General features: G+C 34.6%; 1 protein-coding gene across 2 annotated transcripts in view; it reads right to left on the bottom strand.

Annotated features, from left to right (window-relative positions):
* abr (ABR activator of RhoGEF and GTPase) overlaps window positions 1–21104 on the bottom strand; it is a 336423-nt gene that overhangs the window by 252547 nt on the left and 62772 nt on the right. Inside the window, exon 1 of one of the 2 annotated variants that reach the window (XM_056458658.1) lies at window positions 18095–18375. The exons of the other annotated variant lie outside the window; for it this stretch is intronic. Within the exon in view, the coding sequence (XP_056314633.1) occupies window positions 18095–18155 (61 nt within the window). The 5' untranslated portion in view covers window positions 18156–18375. Of the gene's footprint in view, window positions 1–18094; window positions 18376–21104 lie in introns of those variants that run through there. 2 annotated transcript variants of the gene reach the window in all.

Raw genomic sequence — 21104 nt, 5'->3', positions numbered from 1 at the left:
GTTAATGAACAGTTTTCCATATTTTTTATGCTTTTGAACTACATTATGCAACCTTGATCTTTCCTCCAATACCGATTAATGATGAAAAGTTTTGAAAGTGACTTTACTGAAATTGTAGTAGGTTGAAGTAGGGCTGCATGATTAATCGAAAAAAGATTGCAATCTCGATTCAACCCCCCACCCGATCTTAATTCAGCATCTCTACTATTCAGCCAATTATATTTTCAAGTTTCAGGAGAAGCAGGAGAAGGAGAAGTCCACCATTCCAAGTATATACAAAATTGTGTATTTTAATCAACAGTAGAGCTACACAAAGGCCTAATGTTATTATTGCCATTTTTTGTTATTTTACCATACATTTGAGAATAACAATAATAATTGTCTACACATATTAACCTTTATTTTACATCTCCAGAATCGTGAGAAAATCATGATCTTGATTTTAAGCAAAAAAAACATTGTGATTCTCATTTTAGCCAGAATCGTGCAGCCCTAGGTTGAAGTAATAAATTGTCTGGGGTAACATAAATTAAAGTACAAAATCTGGTAATAAACTGCTGTTACCTTTTGTTATTTTATGGATTTATTTTGCTATATATTATTATACAATATATATTTAAACTAATAAAAAGTCAATAAAATCACTTTGTTAACTACAAAGTCAACACAGTAAAGATGAGGTTTGCATAATGCAACTTATAATCGTAAATATTTGTGACTAAAAATAAAAAAAAAAACTATAGAAAAAATAGGCACACTGCCACTTTAGTTTCAACCTACATGGTCTTCATCAGGTCCCACAGGCAATACAAGAGAACTCAAGACCTACACATCACACCTGCAAACAAAGACCACCCAAATTAACCAACGAGCAAACAAATAAAAAAAAACACAAGTCGAGAAAAAAAGAAAATGCATACAACACATATTCCAACACATAGATACATAAACACATATATAATTACATAAAAGATTTCTAGTCAAAATCTGAATTCAAACCCCTAGGAGACCAGGTATTTAATGTGTGAATATAAAAAGCTTCCCTCTACCAAAAAACAAAAGAGAACAAAATAAGGAACCTGTTTTTTAAAGCACATTTTTATATAACTGCTTTGACATGGTTTCTTTATGAACTGTTTGCATTAAAAAAAACTGCTGTGCTTTATTGTCACATCCTTTCATATCACTTCACACTAGGGTTGGGTCGACAGACGATGCCATAGTCCATCACTGATGCCCGATAGACATCACGATGCTAAGCCAACATCGCGATCCTCCACCCCGCCCCCGTCGCAGCAGCAACCCGCTCGGGAAATCTAATACGTCTTAGTTTTAAAATGGCATTTTAGAACGCAAATGATCCACGTCCACGCTAACGTTTATCTAGCATTTCTGAAAAGTTCTCCATCCACACTATACTGCTGTAAGCGCACATCACGTGACCACACACATAAACACTCTGGCATGCACTGCAGCATATGCACACGTCTGAGCTCCAGCAGTCAGTGTGTGCTTTCAGCACAATACCGCAGAGAGCAGAGCATGTCGGACAGTTTATCAAGGATGTACCGCAGGATCGTGTCTTACTATAGTTGTTAAACGTGATATTTAATTCATTTTTTTAATGACTCTTCGGTCTTTTTAATCTATCAGGTAATGTGTCAGAGCATCAGTACACTCCTTCAATCTTTCGATTTCACGCTTGTACTTATTAAGTTTAGTGAAAACATCAGATTCTGTTGGTTGCTTCCTGTTTGTTGTGCACCTTTTTTTATCAACCAAGTTTGTCGACGCCGTTATAACGACACAGATCACTCTGCCTATTCATGCCAGAGTCCCACTGAAAAAGTGACTGACAGGTGGTAATTTGTGGGTAACTTATCTTCATTTATTTATGATTTGGTTATGGCTAAAACAAAGACCATGAGAGTCAGGTAGTTGAAACAGTAGGCTACAAATAATTAATTCATTATGGATTCATTAATTATTCATAAATAATTAATTCACCAATGCTTACGATGACAATGCCATCGTCCATCGCGATGTTTCAATTCACAATCTCCTGTTAAGGTGCTTAAATCCATGTTTTGTTCCGAAACAGGGATTAAAATTGTTACAATGTTGCACTTTGTACTTGGTGCGGTTTACTTTCACACGGCAAAGTTTCTAAACGGACCAAAATAGCTAAAACAAGTCACATGCATGTTAACTCTCCTCACATTGGTCAGAGTTTCACTGTTTATTTAGTCCCGCACAGCTGTCATGCGTCCTTATTTTAGTTTATGACGATGAGCAATAAGACATTATAAGCGGAAAGTGGTCAGTTTTCCTAACAGATAAACGACTCTCGTTTCAGCATGTTTTCACTTTCGTATTTGACATGAAACACATATCATAATTCTCTCTTCATATAGCCGTATATATGCCTATTACATGTCCATAATACACTGTGATATAGCCTGGCTCGGATCGTTTTGCTTTCTCACTACAATCTATCCGCTACAAAGTTTGTTTCAATCGAGCCGAGACCACCTCATTCAGGCGATCTCGGACCGATTGGTTTGGCGTGGATCCGAGTGCGATTGCTGGTTTCACATATGCCAAACGAACCGCGCTAACAGGGGAACAGAACAAGTTCCGAAACAAAAGTCTAGGTGTGAAAGCACCCTTAGATTATGTACAGAAACTCTAAATAACACCACTAGGCTTTAAGGATTTTTTAGTCTGTTACACTAACTTAAAAGTAACAAAAAGGATTAAAAATATGCAAGAAAAAGCTTGAAAGGGTTACAAATGTTCAGATGATGATTGCTGATGCCAAATCAGCAACAAAGGCTATTTTCATGGCAAGAACATTTCATTATAAATATACAATTAAAAACAACAAATAAATAAATACATAAATTAAATAACATTTGTAGCGTTAATAAATGATAAAAATTCTAATAATAATAATAATAATAATAATAATATGTTCATTCCATAAAAAAAGCCTTCAGCAGTCATAAAAATCAGGACAGTCCTGTAGAATGTGTTTTACTGTAAGAGGAATTGTGTATTACAAACACTGAGTGGGGTCTGAGAGGAGCACCCCTGTGGTGAAAGCTGGTCTCAGGACAGTCAACCCTTTTCTCATCCTCAACCCTTCCATCCCTTCTTTCTTCACTCTTCCTCTTGACTGGCCTGAATGCCTAATCATGCCTCGACTCCCTGGCAGAGCAAAAAAAACACAAGAACGATCCCCATTGGCTGAACCATCGGGTGTGTGGTCTGTGAAGCTGCGCCTTGATTGGTTAACAATCTGAGGGCAGAGTTAAGAGGTCCCCGGTTACCAGCTGGGAAGGGCAGGGCAGGGCACGTCTTCAACCATGACAACACACACACATACACACACAAGCACATCATACTTTGCAGACAAAAGAAGCTACCAGTGACATCAGAGATGTAATCATGTAGATAACATAAATATAATGCCAAAACCTATAATACATCAAGCTCAATTAACAAATAGCCACCAAAAGCCACTTTGTGTTTAGTGTGTTCATTCCAAAATAGTTTGAACGCCAATTTACATTTGTAAAAAAAAAAAAAATAGAGGTCGGCTAATTCATTTCCATTGGGACCACATGAATAATTTCCGCTGATGTTAATGTAAAATTTAACAAACTGGGCAGGGATTTCTATGTTTGCATGACTGGATAGGGAGAGTGCAAATTGAAATGATTGTGTTAATTATTTGAATGTGTACATGCTTGTTTTGTATAATCATAAAACACATTTTAATATACACAGACCGGCCACTTTTATAGGTACACTAGTACTGTGTTGGACCCCCTTTTGCCTTCAGAACTGCCTTAATCCATCATGGCATCAATTCAACAAGGTACTGGAAAAAAATTCTCAGATTCCCAAATTGACATGATAGCATCACGCAGTTGCTGCAGATTTGTCGGCTGCACATCCATGATGTGAATCTCCTGTTCCACCACATCCCAAAGGTGCTCTATTGGATTGAGATATGGTGACTGTGGAGGCCATTTGAGTACAGTGAACTCACTGTCATGTTCAATAAACCAGTCTGAGATGATTCACGCTTTATGACATGCCATGTTATCCTGCTGGAAGTAGCCATCAGAAGATGGGTACATTGTGGTCATAAGTGGGATGGACATGGTCAGCAACAATACTTAGGTAGGCTGTGGCGTTGACACGATGCTCAATTGGTACTAATGGGCCCAAAGTGTGGCAAGAAAATATCCCCCACACCATTACACCACCACCAGCCTGAAAAATTGATAGAAGGCAGGATGGATCCATGCTTTCATGTTGTTGATGCTAAATTCTGACCCTACCATCCGAATGTTGCAGCAGAAATCGAGACTCAGACCAGGCAACATTTCTCCAATCTTCTATTGTCCAATTTTGGTGAGCCTGTGCCAATTGTCGCCTCAGCTTCCTGTTTTTAGCTGACAGGAGTGGCACCCGGTGTGGTCTTCTGCTGCTGGAGCCTATCAACCTCAAGGTTGGACATGTTGAGCGTTCAGAGATGCTTTTCTGCATACCTCGGCTGTAATGAGTTGTTATTTGAGTTATTGTTGCCTTTCTATCAGCTGGAACCAGTCTGGCCATTCTCCTCTCACCTCAGGCATCAACAAGACATTTGCACCCACAGAACTGCCGCTCACTGGATATTTTCTCTTTTTCGGATCATTCTCTGTAAATTCTAGAGATGGTTGCGCGTGAAAATCCCAGTAGATCAGCAGTTTCTAAAATATCAACAACCATGCCACGTTCAAAGTCACTTAAATCACCTCAATAAAGTATAATACCTAATAAAGTGGCCGGTGAGTCTATGCACGTTGATAGACTATTTATTGATAATATTAGGCTGACGTCAAACAGAAATAAGAATTTATGGTATATAAAATGTTTGTTAAATTACTTTTTATAAAGCTACAGTTGTAGATGATACTTTAAGAAATAGAAACATTTATGTGACGCATTAATTTATAAAAATGTTCAATTTCTCAACATAATTCAATAGTACTTACATTACCCAACGCATTATAAGATAGCATTTCACTTTACTTAATGAAATGCAATGCATACTGCCATGCTTCCTTAATTATGGCGATGATATAAAGCGTCAGTCAATACAGATTTTATTTATTGCCGTATGTACTGTATATATATATCAGTGCAGTGCAGTTCTACTTTAAAGAACAAAGCAATCACGAAAGAATGAAAGAATAAAATGAGTAAAACTAAAAAATTATATATAAAAATGTATTTTGAAAGGGTAAATATTAAGCAGATTTATTTGTGCTCTGCATAGAGTTACAGTGCCGATTAAGGAGACAAACTTAAAGGTTTACAGATTGTTTTCAGTGAAACCAAACAGGTGCCTGGAACTGAACTTGCTGACACATCTAAAGCAGGACGTGACCTGAACATGAAAACAATATCAACCCAGCGCAGCATTATGGAAGAGCAAAAGAGCAACTGTCTTTACTAACCACTAAGCAGCTCTGATATTGCTGTACTGGGTCTCCTTTCTCTCTCAGTCTTACAAATTCAAAAACATTCATAGCTTATTATTAATTAATTAAACATCATATATTTAAAGTGAATTGAAATCCAGAAGATGCAACAATAAAACAACAAGGGAACAATAAATGTATCATTAAAGTGGTCCACACTTTTTAGTTGTGCATTAAGTCATCTGATGCAGTCATTATTCAGAAAGATGTAACCTGAAGTGATGCAACCAAAAAAAGTGTTTGTTGTGTACTAAATTTGGACGTTCTGATGAGAAAATGTATTTAAAAATGTACCATGGACTGCCTTTTTTACTTTGCACTGTTCTCTGAGGTACACTTACTATTACATCAAGATCTTTACAATCAAAAGTACTATAATTTAAAAGGTCCCATGGAATTAAAATAACGTTTTTAGATGATAGTATCGGTATTGTCAGTTTTTAGGATATCTATAAGCTAGTGTGCTCCAAAGCAGTGACAAAATTCAGGTTTAGACCATACAAAATTGATATAAACATGTAAAAGCTTGTAGTTTGTCACTTCTGCTTAATTGGATTAACGGTTTTATTCACGTCACCTCATACTTCAGTTTCTCATCAAATCTTGACCAATCAAATGCTCTCTAGTATCTGATATGCCCCGCCCCCTTCAAGACGCTTCTTATTTTGCTTTTCATTTGATGTACTTGTGCTCAACCACTCTCACTGGCAGAGTGCTGACAAAACAAAACACTATTGGCTGCTCTTTGTGTTTCGTTTGAGATTACGTCAAACATTGAATAAAATTTGATATTTCAAAGCACTTCACGGGACATTTAAAAGTAGGTTGCTTTCTGAATTTGAAAAGATGTCACAGATTGCAAACTTTGGCCACTGGTATGACTGACTAACAGTACGATTCACAGTATGGTACATTGTACCAGAACAAACAACAAAGTTCTAACTAGTTATGTTTCCATTCACCAATTTTTAGGTGGATTTTAGAATATTGCATTAAAATGCTTAACGGAAATGCCAAGATGTGCATGAATTTTGGAAATACTCATCAAAAAACATGCTGGGTAGCACAAAACCTTTTAAATTAACAAGAAAAAATGTGCATAAACTACAATGGAAAAACATTTATTGAATAAATTCAAGTTTGTGCATCAAAAAATCATGTGATGATAAAAGTGGGTGCAATGGGACGGCATTAAAGGACAAACAAGCGGGCCGATTACATTGTAAAACATCTGAAATGTTGTTTTGGTCATGTTAAAATCCTGTAGCCAAAGATGTTCGGTTTGGACCCTCTTCACAACACTGTTATGATGCGTTTAACGGTCATCATAATCTTAAATCCTAAATATTTTGATTTAAAAAAAAAACTGCATGAACATTTATAGGTATTTATGTGTATTACATTATCTTTGCGTCAAATTACAAAGAGTAAATTTGACGTTATTCTCTTCTCTAGCTGCAATCATAAGCCTCACACAATTTTTTTCCTTTTTTCTGAAAGTCTTGAAAACACCATTGTGACATTTCTTTTATTATTTCAGGAAAATAGGATTGTAAAAAAAATAATTTGTTCTTCTCTCCCATTCACTGCGCTCTAAGTTTACAAGACTATGGCGCCTTCCGCTACTGAGAAACCCGGAAATGTGAAAAGGGTCTATTACTTCCTCCATTAACCCCCAAAGAGCACCTCCAAAAGCCACCGCATTTTCATTGCATTTTAATTTCATCTTCCAAGGAGCAAGTATTGTATTATATAAGAAAAAGACAAACAGTGGCAACTTCAGTTCAAAATCTATTTTTCTTTTATGACGGTTTTGTTCTCTTTGACCTACTAGAAAAGTTGCTTCATTTGCAAAGGTTTTACTTTTATGCACTGTTCCAGTTTTGTGCATACATTTAATCTGCATCTTTAGGATGGAAATAGCTACTTGATAAAAGATAGAGTTCATCCATTCTTTCCTAATGTTGGCAATGCAAAGATAATAGTTTTCCCAGATTGGTTCTGCACAACATTGTCGTGTCTTCAGAGCATCTTTATTATTTGGTTTGTGCATAAACATGTGGTGTGTTGTTGCTTTGAGTAAACTCCAAAGCAGCAGCTCACTCCGAGCTTCAACAATCGCCTTTACAGCTCTACTTAAAAGCCAGGAAAGCCATGCATCTCGCATAAAGACTTTACTCCCTACAGGCATCCATGAAAACACAGGCTCAAACTAGACAAAGGCTGACATGACCACAGAACCCAAACTAAATCACAGAAACAGCCATTCTCTCAACAAATTAATAGAATATCTTAAGTAAGTACAAATACAACTTTAGGCAAATGCCCCACAGACTTACACTATAGGGCCATAACATTAGGGTCTACACACTTCATATTCAGAGTTCAGATACTTTAACATACACTGCATTTACAGTAAAGGCATTTAAAATGTTGCAAAATATTTATAGTTCAAATAAATACTTTTGGCCTTAACATACACCCACCACAATGCAGCGCCTGGTACAATGCAAGTGTTTTCTTGCTAGTTTCAGCCTAGAACAGGTATAATTTTCAAGTCCTGTGCCACATTGCTAAAATAGCATTTGCATTTGTGCTTTTTTGTGCACCCATGGGTGTGCTGGTCTGAAAAGGAGGTGTTTTGAGGAGCATTGTTGGCATTTTTGCTATTATTAACAATTGGTTGGTCCAAAATGTGCATGCATGTTGCTTATTGCACGCACAGGGATGCACAGCAGTACAGAAATATCTTAAAATACGAAACAATCAAAGGAGTTGATAAAAAAGATTATTACCGCATGTCACAATCACCAGCGATCCAGGCTTGTAGATCGCTGGAAATCATTCACTTTCACTAAAGACTATAAAACTGTCACTATATCGACTACAAATCCTGTCATGCACCACACACTCACACCTGTTCCGGTTTTCCACTGATTGCTAACACACACAGCTGAAGCTGTTCAGAACTGATTACATTGACTTTAAAAGCAGCACACACACGACTTTGGATTGTTCTGTATGTACCTGTTTGACCCTGTTGACCATTGCCTGTCTGACTATTCTTGTAATAAACTACACGTATGTCCTCAACCCCATTGTCCAGCGTCCTTCACATAACGCAATTGCATTTCTTTATTCTTCCTTTTTTTGAAATGTTTAATGCAAAACCATAAAAACACTGAGTTTTTACATTTTATAAATCTGTAAATTAATACTTTAAAATCTACTTAAACTAAATAAAACCTTAAAACTAATCTTAAATAACCTGCATGCGCACATCTCTCACATCGCATTCAAGAGTCTCTCCAGTCAGCACAACAGGATTACAGACTCTAGTGCTCGTCCACACACTTGACATCCAGCTGTAGTACTACACTTGTACTCTTCACTAGCTGCTCTGGTAAATGCTACTTGAAAGATATGAGCACATTCTTTGGTTTGCTGAGAAAACATCTATAAATCTCAATGTACTTATGTTTCTTGTGTAGTAGTAGAAGGTATGACCACTCTCCTAGTCTCTTATGTAACACTCTCCTTGTCTCTTCTGATGCTCACGCACAGTCACATGAGGCAGCTGTGCTCAATATTGCTCTGTGCCTCTGAAACCAGTTTAATTACACAACAGGGATTATGACAAGTCTTATGAACTACCTGATGGCGGTACAAAACATGCAAAACTAAGGTCATTAATGCATCTTGCCTATATTATTTGTAGACATGAATGACACCTTGCTTATGACAAGAGGCAGAAATACATAACAAAAATACATATAGAAAATATCAATGTGCTCACCAGGTTTTCAATATATATGTCTGTGTGTGTGTATATATTTATTTATTTTTTGAATATTTATTAATAAATATTAAAACTGAGCCCAGAGGGACACTATGCTATCCAATGTTTCCTGGTTGATTTGAAAAGTGTGAGAGCTCCGAATCGGGCCCAGCCATGGTTCAGTTGGCCGACCCTGTACCGTTTGGAAGAGATGAGCCAGAGCGTGGTTCGTTTGGGCTTTGCTGCGGTAAGCTTGTAGTGTGACTGCAAAGCACGCCTGAGCGGGAAACTGAAGACGCGTCATCACTTTTAAGGGACCGTTTCATTCATTCATTCATACATTGATTTTCTTTTCTGCTTAGTCCCTTTATTAATCTGGGGTCGCCACAGCGGAATGAACTGCCAACTTTTCCAGCATATGTTTTTACACAGCGGACGCCCTTCCATCACTGGGAACCCATCACTGGGAAACACCCATACACTCTCATTCACACACATACACTATGGACAATTTAGCTTACCAAATTCACCTATAGTGCATGTCTTTGGACTTGTGGAGGAAATTGGAGCACCCGGCGGTTCAAGGCTACTGAACTATGAGCACATCACTGTGTATGCTGAAGACTTCGATCAACAGTGAATATGAACATTGAACATTGAATATGGCTAAAAGAGCAAGAAGGATGACAATGGAAATTAAACCAGAATCAGAACCAATTGTAAACTTGTGTGGGCAGAGTCTCAGTTCTGTGAAACTTATGAACTCCTGCATGTGTATTATGTGTTTAGTTCAAAGGTATCTGTGTGCAGCAGACTACAGCACTTTATGCAAGCACTTACTGAATGTATCGTTACAAAGTGACAACAACTGGCCTGTCATGCAAAATAAGGCATTTTGGTCATTTTTATTAAAAAAATCATAGAAAGTTCATATGAAAGTTCATATGAAAGTTTTCAACTGTTTTAAAATATTTCATTTTTTCTTTTTTTATTAAGCAGATACTTCAATAACAGTAAGTACATGATGGAAATATATAGTATAATCTGCTGGTTTATATTATGGAATACAGTGATATTAATTATGGAATACAGTTTAAAAAACAGTTTAGTTTTTAGGATATCATTGTTGTTGAACCTACGACTACGCTTTCACAGCAAGTTTTGATCTGCATTTCTTTTAAAGCTTCAAAACTTAAAAAAAAATAAATAAATAAATAAAAATAATAAAAACTATTTAAAAAAGAAAACATTTATATACGAGTTGTGTTGAAAGGAAAAACGTGTCAGTCAGTCAGTCAGTAAATCATACAACATCAGCTCAGCTTACTCCAGATAACATGCACAGAACCACTATGTAGGCTGGAGAGCCTAAAAGAGATGATTTGAGTGTGAGAATGTGTGTGTGTGTTGAATGTGATACAGACTTCAAAAAGAGATGCGGATACACAGGAAGTGACAGGAGGAGGGAAAATCTCTCCGAGGGAGAATAATCCCACGAGACACATGTTCTACCAGCCTGATTCAGTCTAACAAAGAGCGTCTGACCACAGCTGCTGGACCAGAACACACACACACACCCAAACTCAACATCAATGCCTAAGTTTACTGCCTCTCATCCACTCTGAATTGAGGAAACCATGACAACAGTGCCGAGAAAACGTGTAGAGGAGGCAAGAGATGATATCAGCCAGGCAAATAGAGAAAAAGGCTGTGAGGAGGTGGAAGAAAAATTCACTCAGATGAAATTAATATACAACATACAAAGAAATCAAAATTAAAGTTGTTCAGGGGTATCAGTATGTTAGTCTTAAAGGATTATTTCAGCCAAAAATGTAATATCTGTCAATATCTTTTTTCTAAAACGAAAGATCTAACCAAAGGATTAACTAGAATTAACTGCAACTAACTAAAGGTGCCAATGAATGAATTGACACATTATGTTTAAACAGCTCTCTAATTTCTACATAGAAGGTACATGACTCAGCTAGGGGCAATAATAATAATAATAATAATAATAATAATAATAATAATAATAATAATAATAATAATAATAATAATAATAATAATAATAATAATTAAATAAATAAATCTCCAGAAAGTGTTTTACAAGCCTACTAAAAACCAAAGAAATTGGTCCTAGAATGGAAAGTCATGATTTTACCTTATTTGGAAGGGTCATGAATATTAACGAGCTCTGTTCTCATAAAAAATGAAAGATTTAACTAAAGAATTAACTACAACTAACAGTGCCATCGAATGCATTGACGCATTATGTTTAAACTGTTCTCTAATATCTACATAGACTGTACATGACTTAGCTAGGGGCAATAATAATAATAATAAACCTCCAAAAACTGTTTTACAAGCCCACTAAAAACCAAAGATATTGGCCGTAGAATGGAAAGTCATTGGTCAATTGGTTTCATTACCTAAGAGCTCTGTAATACCAGTCCTGTTTTCAAAATAAAACTCCCACATACATAGCAAATATAATAAGCTGTATTAAATGTAGAAACTAAGGGGAAAATGTAATTGTTTATATGTTATTGAAAATGTGCAATTGAAACAATTTGGCCAATCAAGCGGTGCCTGAGACGTGCATATTAATTATGCATATACAGTTGAAGTCAAAATTATTAACCTCCCCCCACTTGAATTTTTTTTCATTTTTAAATATTTCCTAAATGATATTTAACAGAGCAAGGAAATTTTTACAGTATGTCTGATAATATTTTTTCTTATTTGTTTTATTTCAGCTAGAATAAAAGCAGTTTTAAATTTTATAAAAGCCATTTTAAGGTCAAAATTATTAATCCATTTAAGCTATTTTTTTTTCGATATTCTACAGAATAAACCATCGGTATACAATAACTTGCCTTATTACCCTAACCAGCCTAGTTAACCTAATTAACGTAGTTAAGACTTTAAATGTCACTTTAAGCTGTATAGAAATGTCTAGTCAAAAATATCATAATATAATAAAATATCTAGTCAAATATTATTAACTTTTATTTTTTTACTTTTATATTATTAGTTTTTAGAAATGAGTACACTATTTCAGAAATTTCAGAAACTGTACAATTTCTGCAAAGCCTAATAGTGTAAAATAAAGATATAAAATGTATATAGTTACCACTACCACCAATAAGAATCAATGATATTTTGACATCACAGCACACTTCAGCTTCTCAACAGATCTTTTGACCAATCTAATCTAGTATATGAACCCCCTTGCCCCTCTAAAACTCTGTTGCTAGAGCTGAAATTGGACTTTTATTCGCATGCGTTTTGGATCCATTTGAATTTTGCACTGAATGCTGTATTTTAAAGCAGAGCAACGGTTTAGCAGACTCAGCATTGCTATTATAGACTGTGGCTGTCATGAGTCAGATGTGCTGCTATACAAGTCTGACTAGCAGAGCTATGATATAAACAAAAACACTATTGGATATTTCTTTTAATGGAGGAGCTACTTGATATGTCTCGTCTGTTTCAGTTGAAATTACATCTCGCAACGAACAAAGCTGAGCATTTCAAGATACATCAGGGGAACTTTAATAACAAGAACTAATTGTTTTATTTTACATTCCACTGACAGACATGAAATGGGCTGATAAACAAACTGGCGAAGAGATGATCATATTGATGACTGACTTTATTATGCTTTCAGAGGAATCCCCCATTGGCATGTACTGGAAACCCAATCAAATATGATTAAATTCGCCGCAGTTAATATACTCGCACTAACATTGATATTAGCCTCTATGGAAACATCACTGCATTTGAAATGTACATCCTTTATTAAGCAAGAAAACCTTTTAATGTTTAATAGCATCCATAAATTATTAATTGACTGTACTTTTTTCTTTTTAACAAGGCCGTACCTTGAGAGCACTGAACAAAAAGGGTTGAAACAATAAAAACAGGAGTCAAACCAATCCAGAAAGACTGTTATTGTTGCAGAAGCGCTTAATGAGGCTTGCGTTTTATGTTAATGAGTCAATGTGGTAATTTGTTAAAGACCTCATGACTGACAGAGACAGAAGAGGGCTGCAATTTGGGTTTGTGTTTTTAAAGGGGCTCTTCATTGGTCATCAACAGGAGACAAAAGCTGAAAGCCTCTGGGTTAAGAGATGTTTTATCCCTGTGAGGTATTTTAGCTCTATAAATGTTTGCATATCAGCGCTGAAATGTCTCACTGCTCCTTTGTTCTCTTTTGATTGCAATTCAATGTGTGCTTTTTATGGATGAAATGTGCATTTGCACAAAGGGTAAATAGAACAATTACCAATCATGCGTATGGATTAAGAGTTTATTAAACGAATAAAACCCTGTGGTGTTAAATAAATCGAAGTGTAAAACCATATCTATTATGGTTTCATACATTTTTCAGAATAAATGTATGTAATTTAAATATATTCTAATATATATGTTATATTACATTAACTTTAGATAGTACATTCATTAAGTATTACATTATTAATAGTTTATTTTAATATTTATTTAATATATATTTCATATATATATTAATTTGATATATTATATATCAGATTATGTTTTTAGATCATATATACTCTATATTATGTATATTTTATATACATAAACATTTATATTAGATTTTATATCATATTAAAACTATTTATATTAGATTTTTTATTTTAATTTTATATTTATATATATATATATATATATATATATATATATATATTTTTTTTTTTTTTATTATATAAAATATAATATAAAAAATATACAATATTATTATATATTATATTCATTTTATATTTTATATTCATTATATATTACATTATTTATATTTTATAGTATTTATACACTATTTTATATACACACTTTATATTATATTATATTATATTATATTATATTATATTATATTATATTATATTATATTATATTATATTATATTATATTATATATTTAATATACGCTTCTTTATTTATATATTTAAATGGTAAAAATATTTTAAATTACAATTATTCTAAAAAAAATCTAAAAGGAATACATTTATAATAATATAATTTGTTTATTAATTTATAAACTTTCATATTTTGTTTAGCAATTTATTCTTACATTTACTTTATATTAATATATTATTTATTATTGTTTTATTTTACTTTTAATTATGTATTTTCAGTGAAAATTTTTATATTAACTTTAAATTATCGCGATTTTGTTCATTCCTTCATACATTCCTTCAATCATAAAATACTTCAATAAGAAAATATTTTATATATTTTATTATATAAAATATAAAATTATGTATATCATAATTTTATTAATTTAAGTTAAATATATAAATATATATAGAATTTTTCAAAATGAGTTGTATACACATCAATGAGTAGAACAGTATTTGTAAGGGAAAAAAATAAATAAATAAATAAAAAACACACACACACATGCGCACATACACGCACACACACACGCACATACACACAAAACGGGGGTGGAAGAGGGGTGAAACTGATAACATCTTGAGGGATGATTGCCTGTTATTCTGAATTGCCAATTATACATCACATCATATAGACACACACACACGCACACGCACACGCACACACACACACACACATCTCATATAATTCAGTGTGAAATTATGAGGTGGGGAGGGAGGTGTTTGTGGTGGATTAGTCCATTTCTGGTTAACTCCTCGATGGATTTTCCACAGTAAATGAAATCCTCTCTCCGTTACCCTCCACCCCTTCCAGTTTCTGCCAGTCCTTCCTCCATTTAGCGTGGTTCTCTAAAAGCCCTTTATGTAACTCAACCTTACAGCCGGAGCAAACGAACAGCAGACTAAACAACCACAACAAGTGCATCTTCCCATTCCAGCATTACCCACAAACCCCTGCTGACCACTTCTGTGCACATGACTTCCATCCAAAGCCCTTCTGGTTGCACACAGTCAACAACATTTGAATATTCCTGAGAACAGCGTGTACTTTGGGTCTCAAGCAAGCAAGTCGGATTTATTTTCACTGATCATTCGCCATTAATAAGTACATGGAAATGGTATGTTGAGAAGGATAGAGAAGGTGGAATGAATAAGGACAGACAAATGGCATTGGAGAAGGAAAATGATATATACAATAAACAGGGATGAGAGATTGAGAGAAGGGAAAAGGAAAGAAAGGAAGGATGGAAGGAAATGAGGGGAAAAGAAGAGAAAGAATATAGGAAAATAAATGGAGGAAATAAAAGAAAAAATAAGCACAAAGCAAGATGTGATAAAGCATCAAAAAAGAGGAATATAAATATTTAATAGTATTAAATATTAGTATAACTATGACAGTATATATATATATATATATATATATATATATATATATATATATATATATATATATATATATTATAAATAATATATGTTATAATAATATATATACAAATCACACATAATGTAAATTATAATAATATAATTTGTTCATTAATTAATAAACACTCATATTTTGTTTAGTAATTTATTATTACATTTAATATGAATATATAATTTATTTTTGTTTATTAATATTGACTTTAATTTCTAAATTTATAAGTTTTATTTATATATTTTCAGATTACATCTTTATTTTAACTTTAAGTACAGCAATTTTGTCATGCTTTTCATTCCTTCTTTCAATTGTTCAATTTTACTTCGTTCTTTAACTTGTATTCGGCTTTAATATATGTCTATTTCTAAAATAGTTTAAGCAGGTTTTATCTAATATTTATCAGATATTATAACTATATTTTTATTATAAAAACTATTTTGAAACATTATAGCTTAAATGGGTATAGATAAAAAGACAACAGAACTGGAAAACAGGATTGTCACGATACCTGAATTTGGTACCAATCAATTATGGAATTATAAAAACGTCCATTTCCTGCTAACATTTGAGCGTTGTTGAACGCGTTCTTAAAAACAGCTGATTTGGCATTGTGTTCACATACTCAACAGAAATTACTGTGATTGGCCGAAGCTTAACTGGAGCGTTTTAAAGCTGCAATTCATCAGAGGATCGCTCATTTGTCAGCTTATAGACAAACCAGCTGATCGACGTGACTTTGAAACGCTCCAGTGTCCCTGTATCTGTGTTTACACTAGACATGTGGCGATAAGCAGTTTCAAGGTGTACCGCAGTTGAGAAAAGTTAAGGTTTTAAAACTTTTCTTTTTTTTGAGGGGGAGGAGGGGGGTGGGGGGTTACATGTTTATCTATGACTATTTTATTTCGTTTTTTAGGGCAAAATAAAATGACCCTACACAATAAAAGCTACTGGTCAGCCCACGATTCAACAAACATAGACCTCAACAGTGCAGTGGTTAGCTTGCACTTTATATCCAAAGAAATAAAAATCTACAAAGATGCTTTTTCCAGTTTGAATTAATTATAAAGAATCAATGACATTTTGTAATTATTCAGCCCGACATGTTTACTGTTACAAAATATTTAAAATGTTTCTTAAAAAAAAATCAATTGTGTTCAATGGGGGAAAAGGTTGTTGTTTTCTTACCCAGATATTTAAAAAGAACATATTTGTGCGATAATCACAATAACGTGAGACAGTGATATTTTAATCCAAGGTTATCATACCGTCAGAATCTTATACCGGCCCTGCCTAGTTTACACTAGGCAAATTAGCAGCGTTTAAGAAAGTGCTCAACAGCGCTCAAATGTTAGCAGGAATTTTTTTTTAATTGCACTACTGATTGGTACTGAATTCCATTATCACGACAACCTAGAAGACAGACGACTAGAAAAGGAGAGGCAAAAAGTAAAAATAAACTTTTAGTTGTATTTTCAGTAAAAATTTTTACTTAACTTTAACTTATAGCAATTTTGTTATGCTTTGCATAAATTCCTTCTATCGTAAAATACTTCAATAAGAAATTATTAAATAAATACATTTATTTCATAGTTTAATTATTTTAATTAAATATATCTAAAATAACGATTATCAATTTTTCATCATTTTTATTTTTAATAAAATGTATATATATATATATATATATATATATATATATATATATATATATATATATATATATATATATCAAGTTACGTAACAACTTAGAAGACAGACGACTACAAAAGGTGAGGGGAAAAAGTAAAAAAAATAAATAAAAATAAATAAATAAATAAATCGCTAATGCATGAAGAGTTGCATAATACTTCTTAAACACAGACGTATTAGATAAGAATACCGTGGTACTATTTCACCTCACACGCCACACTATACAATATCCTGGGTTCCTCACAATTACATCATATAGACCTAACACAAATCGATTAAGTTAACATAACTGGTTTAACAAATTTAAGTGGATTGAACATACAACAAGTTGTCCCCCAAAAAACTCAAGAATTGTGTTGTCAACTCATTTCAAATAAGTAGTTTGAACAAGCAACAAAAATGTGACATTCGCTGTTTGTGCTTATTTAAATTGAGCTGAAACAACATAAATGTTGATTTTTTGGGTGAAACAACTTAATTGTTTTATGTTCAATCCACACAAATATGTAAAAACTAATAGGCTAACTTAATTCCTTCATGCTGTCCCAAATACAAATCAACTATGTGGAGCCCAGCAGTTTTTTAAAGTGTAATACTAACCCCTGACAGGCATCAAAAAACAAACTGTCATTCAACAAACAAAAGATGCCTGAAAGCCTCATCCAGCAAAAGATGATGATCACTATATTATCCCAGCTAAATCCAACACAACACACAGAAAAACAGAGATGCAGCAAATGAGCAGAGAGTCATTAAGTACGTACTGCTGTACAGGGTGTCTATCCAGGAGAGCCTGGGCAGCTCGCGAGTGCTCAGGTGCTCCATCCCCCCGCCGGCCGTCTCCTCCAGCGCTGCGTTTCTGAAGGCTCCCTCGCTCGTCCCTTACTCTCTTTCTCTCTCGCTCCCCTTCTCTCGCCTGATCTGCTCAGTGTTTATGGAGGGTTTTGGACATGCCTGAGTTGGAGATGCAGAGCCGCTGTGTGTTGCTGAGGAGAGATCCACTCCTCAGTGTAAATGTGTGTGCGTGTCGCTTCAGCTCCTCACATGTATGACAACAGGCTGGAGCCGCTCGCTGCCAACGGTTGCTAAGGGAAGGGGAGGCACTCCTCCCCTTTTTGCTCTCTCTCATTCGCTCGCTCACTCACTCAATCCTCTTTTCTTCAATCCACTGTCTTGTTCATCTTTTATCTTTTACTTTCATTTACACTAGGGGTCTTGGGAACAATTATTTTTAGCTTAATAGTGGTTTTAAAATATGGTTGATTTGATGAAGCTTTGATTTGATTTTTTTCTTTGTACATTTCATTTATTTTCCATATTAAAGTCAGAATATGTACGACTTTTTCTTTTAAAATATCCAAATGACACTAGAACTGGGTCATATATATTTGACGTGATTACTTGCAATATTTCAATGTTTTTTTTTTTTAATCTTCAAAAGCGATTTTAAAGACTACGGGTTTTTGAAAATGACCTATCATGCAGTGTGTAACACAGCTCTAGGTGAAGTGAAATATCCAGCTGATGTTTAAATCTGAAAGTGCGCCGTGTTTAAATCTACTGCTTTATCTATAAAAAGAGTCGACTCAAGCTTAGTTTATACTCGACGCGTCCGCTAGTTCGCTTGAGCGCGCACGGCGAATGTGACATCATCGCTGTGTTTGCGGAGGTTCGCTTTGGGTGCGTGCGACATGATTTCAGCTGGCGGAGTGCATGATTTTTTTTTATTGAGACTTGAGCGAACAGTTTGTGCAGCGCCGTGTTTGATTTGAGTTGAATATGAAAGACTTTGAAGACATTTTTTCTAAAACAGTACAACTGTACAGACATCTTTATAATTCGTGATCACAGAGATAACCAGATGATCAATAATTCTTGGCTAGAAATTGCAACAGCCGTGGGAAAGATGGATTTTTTTTGTTCAAAAGGTTAGAAAAACCTGAGGGATGAGTTTGTTAAAGCCAAGAGACGCCCTGGCAAAAGTGGAGACCCGGGTACACAATTACAGAAATATGTTTTTCCACCATTCATAGGTTTTACACTGACGTATATATTACAGTTTTGAATTTAAAACAATTTAATAGTTACGAAACTATAATTAAGGAACAAATTATTTCCTTGATAACTGGAAAAGAATATCTGAACCCATCAGTTTACAATATACTAATGCCTGTTTTTCTAGGCTTTATTGGTGATAATGGTCAGGAATGTTGGACTATTATTGCCTTTTTAGCACAAGTATAGGACAGAAACTAGCCAGACAGTAATGTGTGAATTGTGGAGCGAGCTAAATATAAAAAAATCTGTATTTTTTAGTAGATGTACTTTTTTGCTTTTATTCTTGCCATAATAAAAATATATATTTGTAGAGCAGCCCATGTTCTGTTGTCATTAATATTCTAATAAATGCATCAAAGTTTAATTCAAAAAATCTTGAATGGTTATAAAATCCTTATAATCATTAAAATTATTTATAAAAATAATTTAAAAACTATTAATTAAAAATAATTGAATAATATTAATGAAATGACATAGTTCCGCAAACGTTCTACTTCTCTTTTTATCCGTCTGACTTTATGGTCACAGTTTCTATTGACCACCCCCTGTCATTTTAAAGAATAACACAACGGCAAACGCAGCAAGTATAAAAGCCTAATCTGTTTCGTGAGGTGTGCACGCAGTCAGCGGAAGTGTGCAATGCGGCTCCAGGCGAAAGTATAAATCCAGCTTCATAGTGGTTTGAATGAATCGCCGCTCTAATGAGTCTTTAGCAGTGTCGGCATGACGTTGACACCGAACTCAAGCCACGCACATTTGCTGCACGCGCAGACCAGGTAAAAATTTAACCCCCCCGGCCCCACACAAACACTGGAGAAAGAAAAAGAGGAAGACAAACACTAGCAGATCCCGGTTGAATCATGTCACAAAGATGCTGTGCTCGTTGTGTGAGGGAAAGTTGGTGTTATTTTCTCTACCCTAAGATGAGGCTGTGAAGAGTCAGTGGTTGAAGTTTATTTTTGCAAAAATACCTCAACATTATAGCCCCAGCCTTGTGCTTTGTTGCAGTCATTTTTCTGACGAGTGTTTCAGCAATCTACACACTTACAACAAGGGATTCGTCGGCTGTTTGATAAGGGAAGGATCAGAAAATACTATTGATGTATGGGACTTTGTCAGAGCTTGACAGGAACTTTACATTACACAATTCATGGATCAGTTCCTTCCTCCATTTCACAAGTGTAAGTAACTTAAGTGCGATTAAATTGGTTGCCTCCTTGTTTTCTCTAGCTTGCAAATTGTGTATTTAATTGTGTGTTTTTTTACATGTAAACGCTTATCTGGTTAACTCTTTATATTCTCATATCGCGTCTAAAACCACGCTGAAAACGTGACGCGTGCCACTTTGTTTACGCATTTAAATGCGTTTGTGAGCTCGTGATCCACTGCCATTTATTATTGCTATGGCCACCATAAGCTGTTCCTACACACATGCAGCGATCAAGTTTCAAAATAGTTCCGCTTTTGCCACTGTGTGGATTAATACTGAATACGTGTCACTGTTTTTACTTACAGTTAAGAATAGAGCAATATGCTGGTGTTAAACTGCACTGCTTTAATGCACTCCTGCATTGGGTTCACACATACACTCTGCACTCTGACTACTTCAATAATGTTGATAAGCCGCTGTGGGCGTTTCTCTGTCTTGCACTGAACACAGTGGACTAATCACAACAGACTGGGTCATCGGACCAATCAGCGCAGATTAGCATCATG

The sequence above is a fragment of the Danio aesculapii genome, chromosome 5 (genome assembly GCF_903798145.1).
Source record: "Danio aesculapii chromosome 5, fDanAes4.1, whole genome shotgun sequence".
NCBI classification, from domain to species: domain Eukaryota; kingdom Metazoa; phylum Chordata; class Actinopteri; order Cypriniformes; family Danionidae; genus Danio; species Danio aesculapii.
The sequence above is the reverse complement of the archived record's forward strand: the minus strand, read 5'-3'. Positions and strand labels throughout refer to the sequence as shown.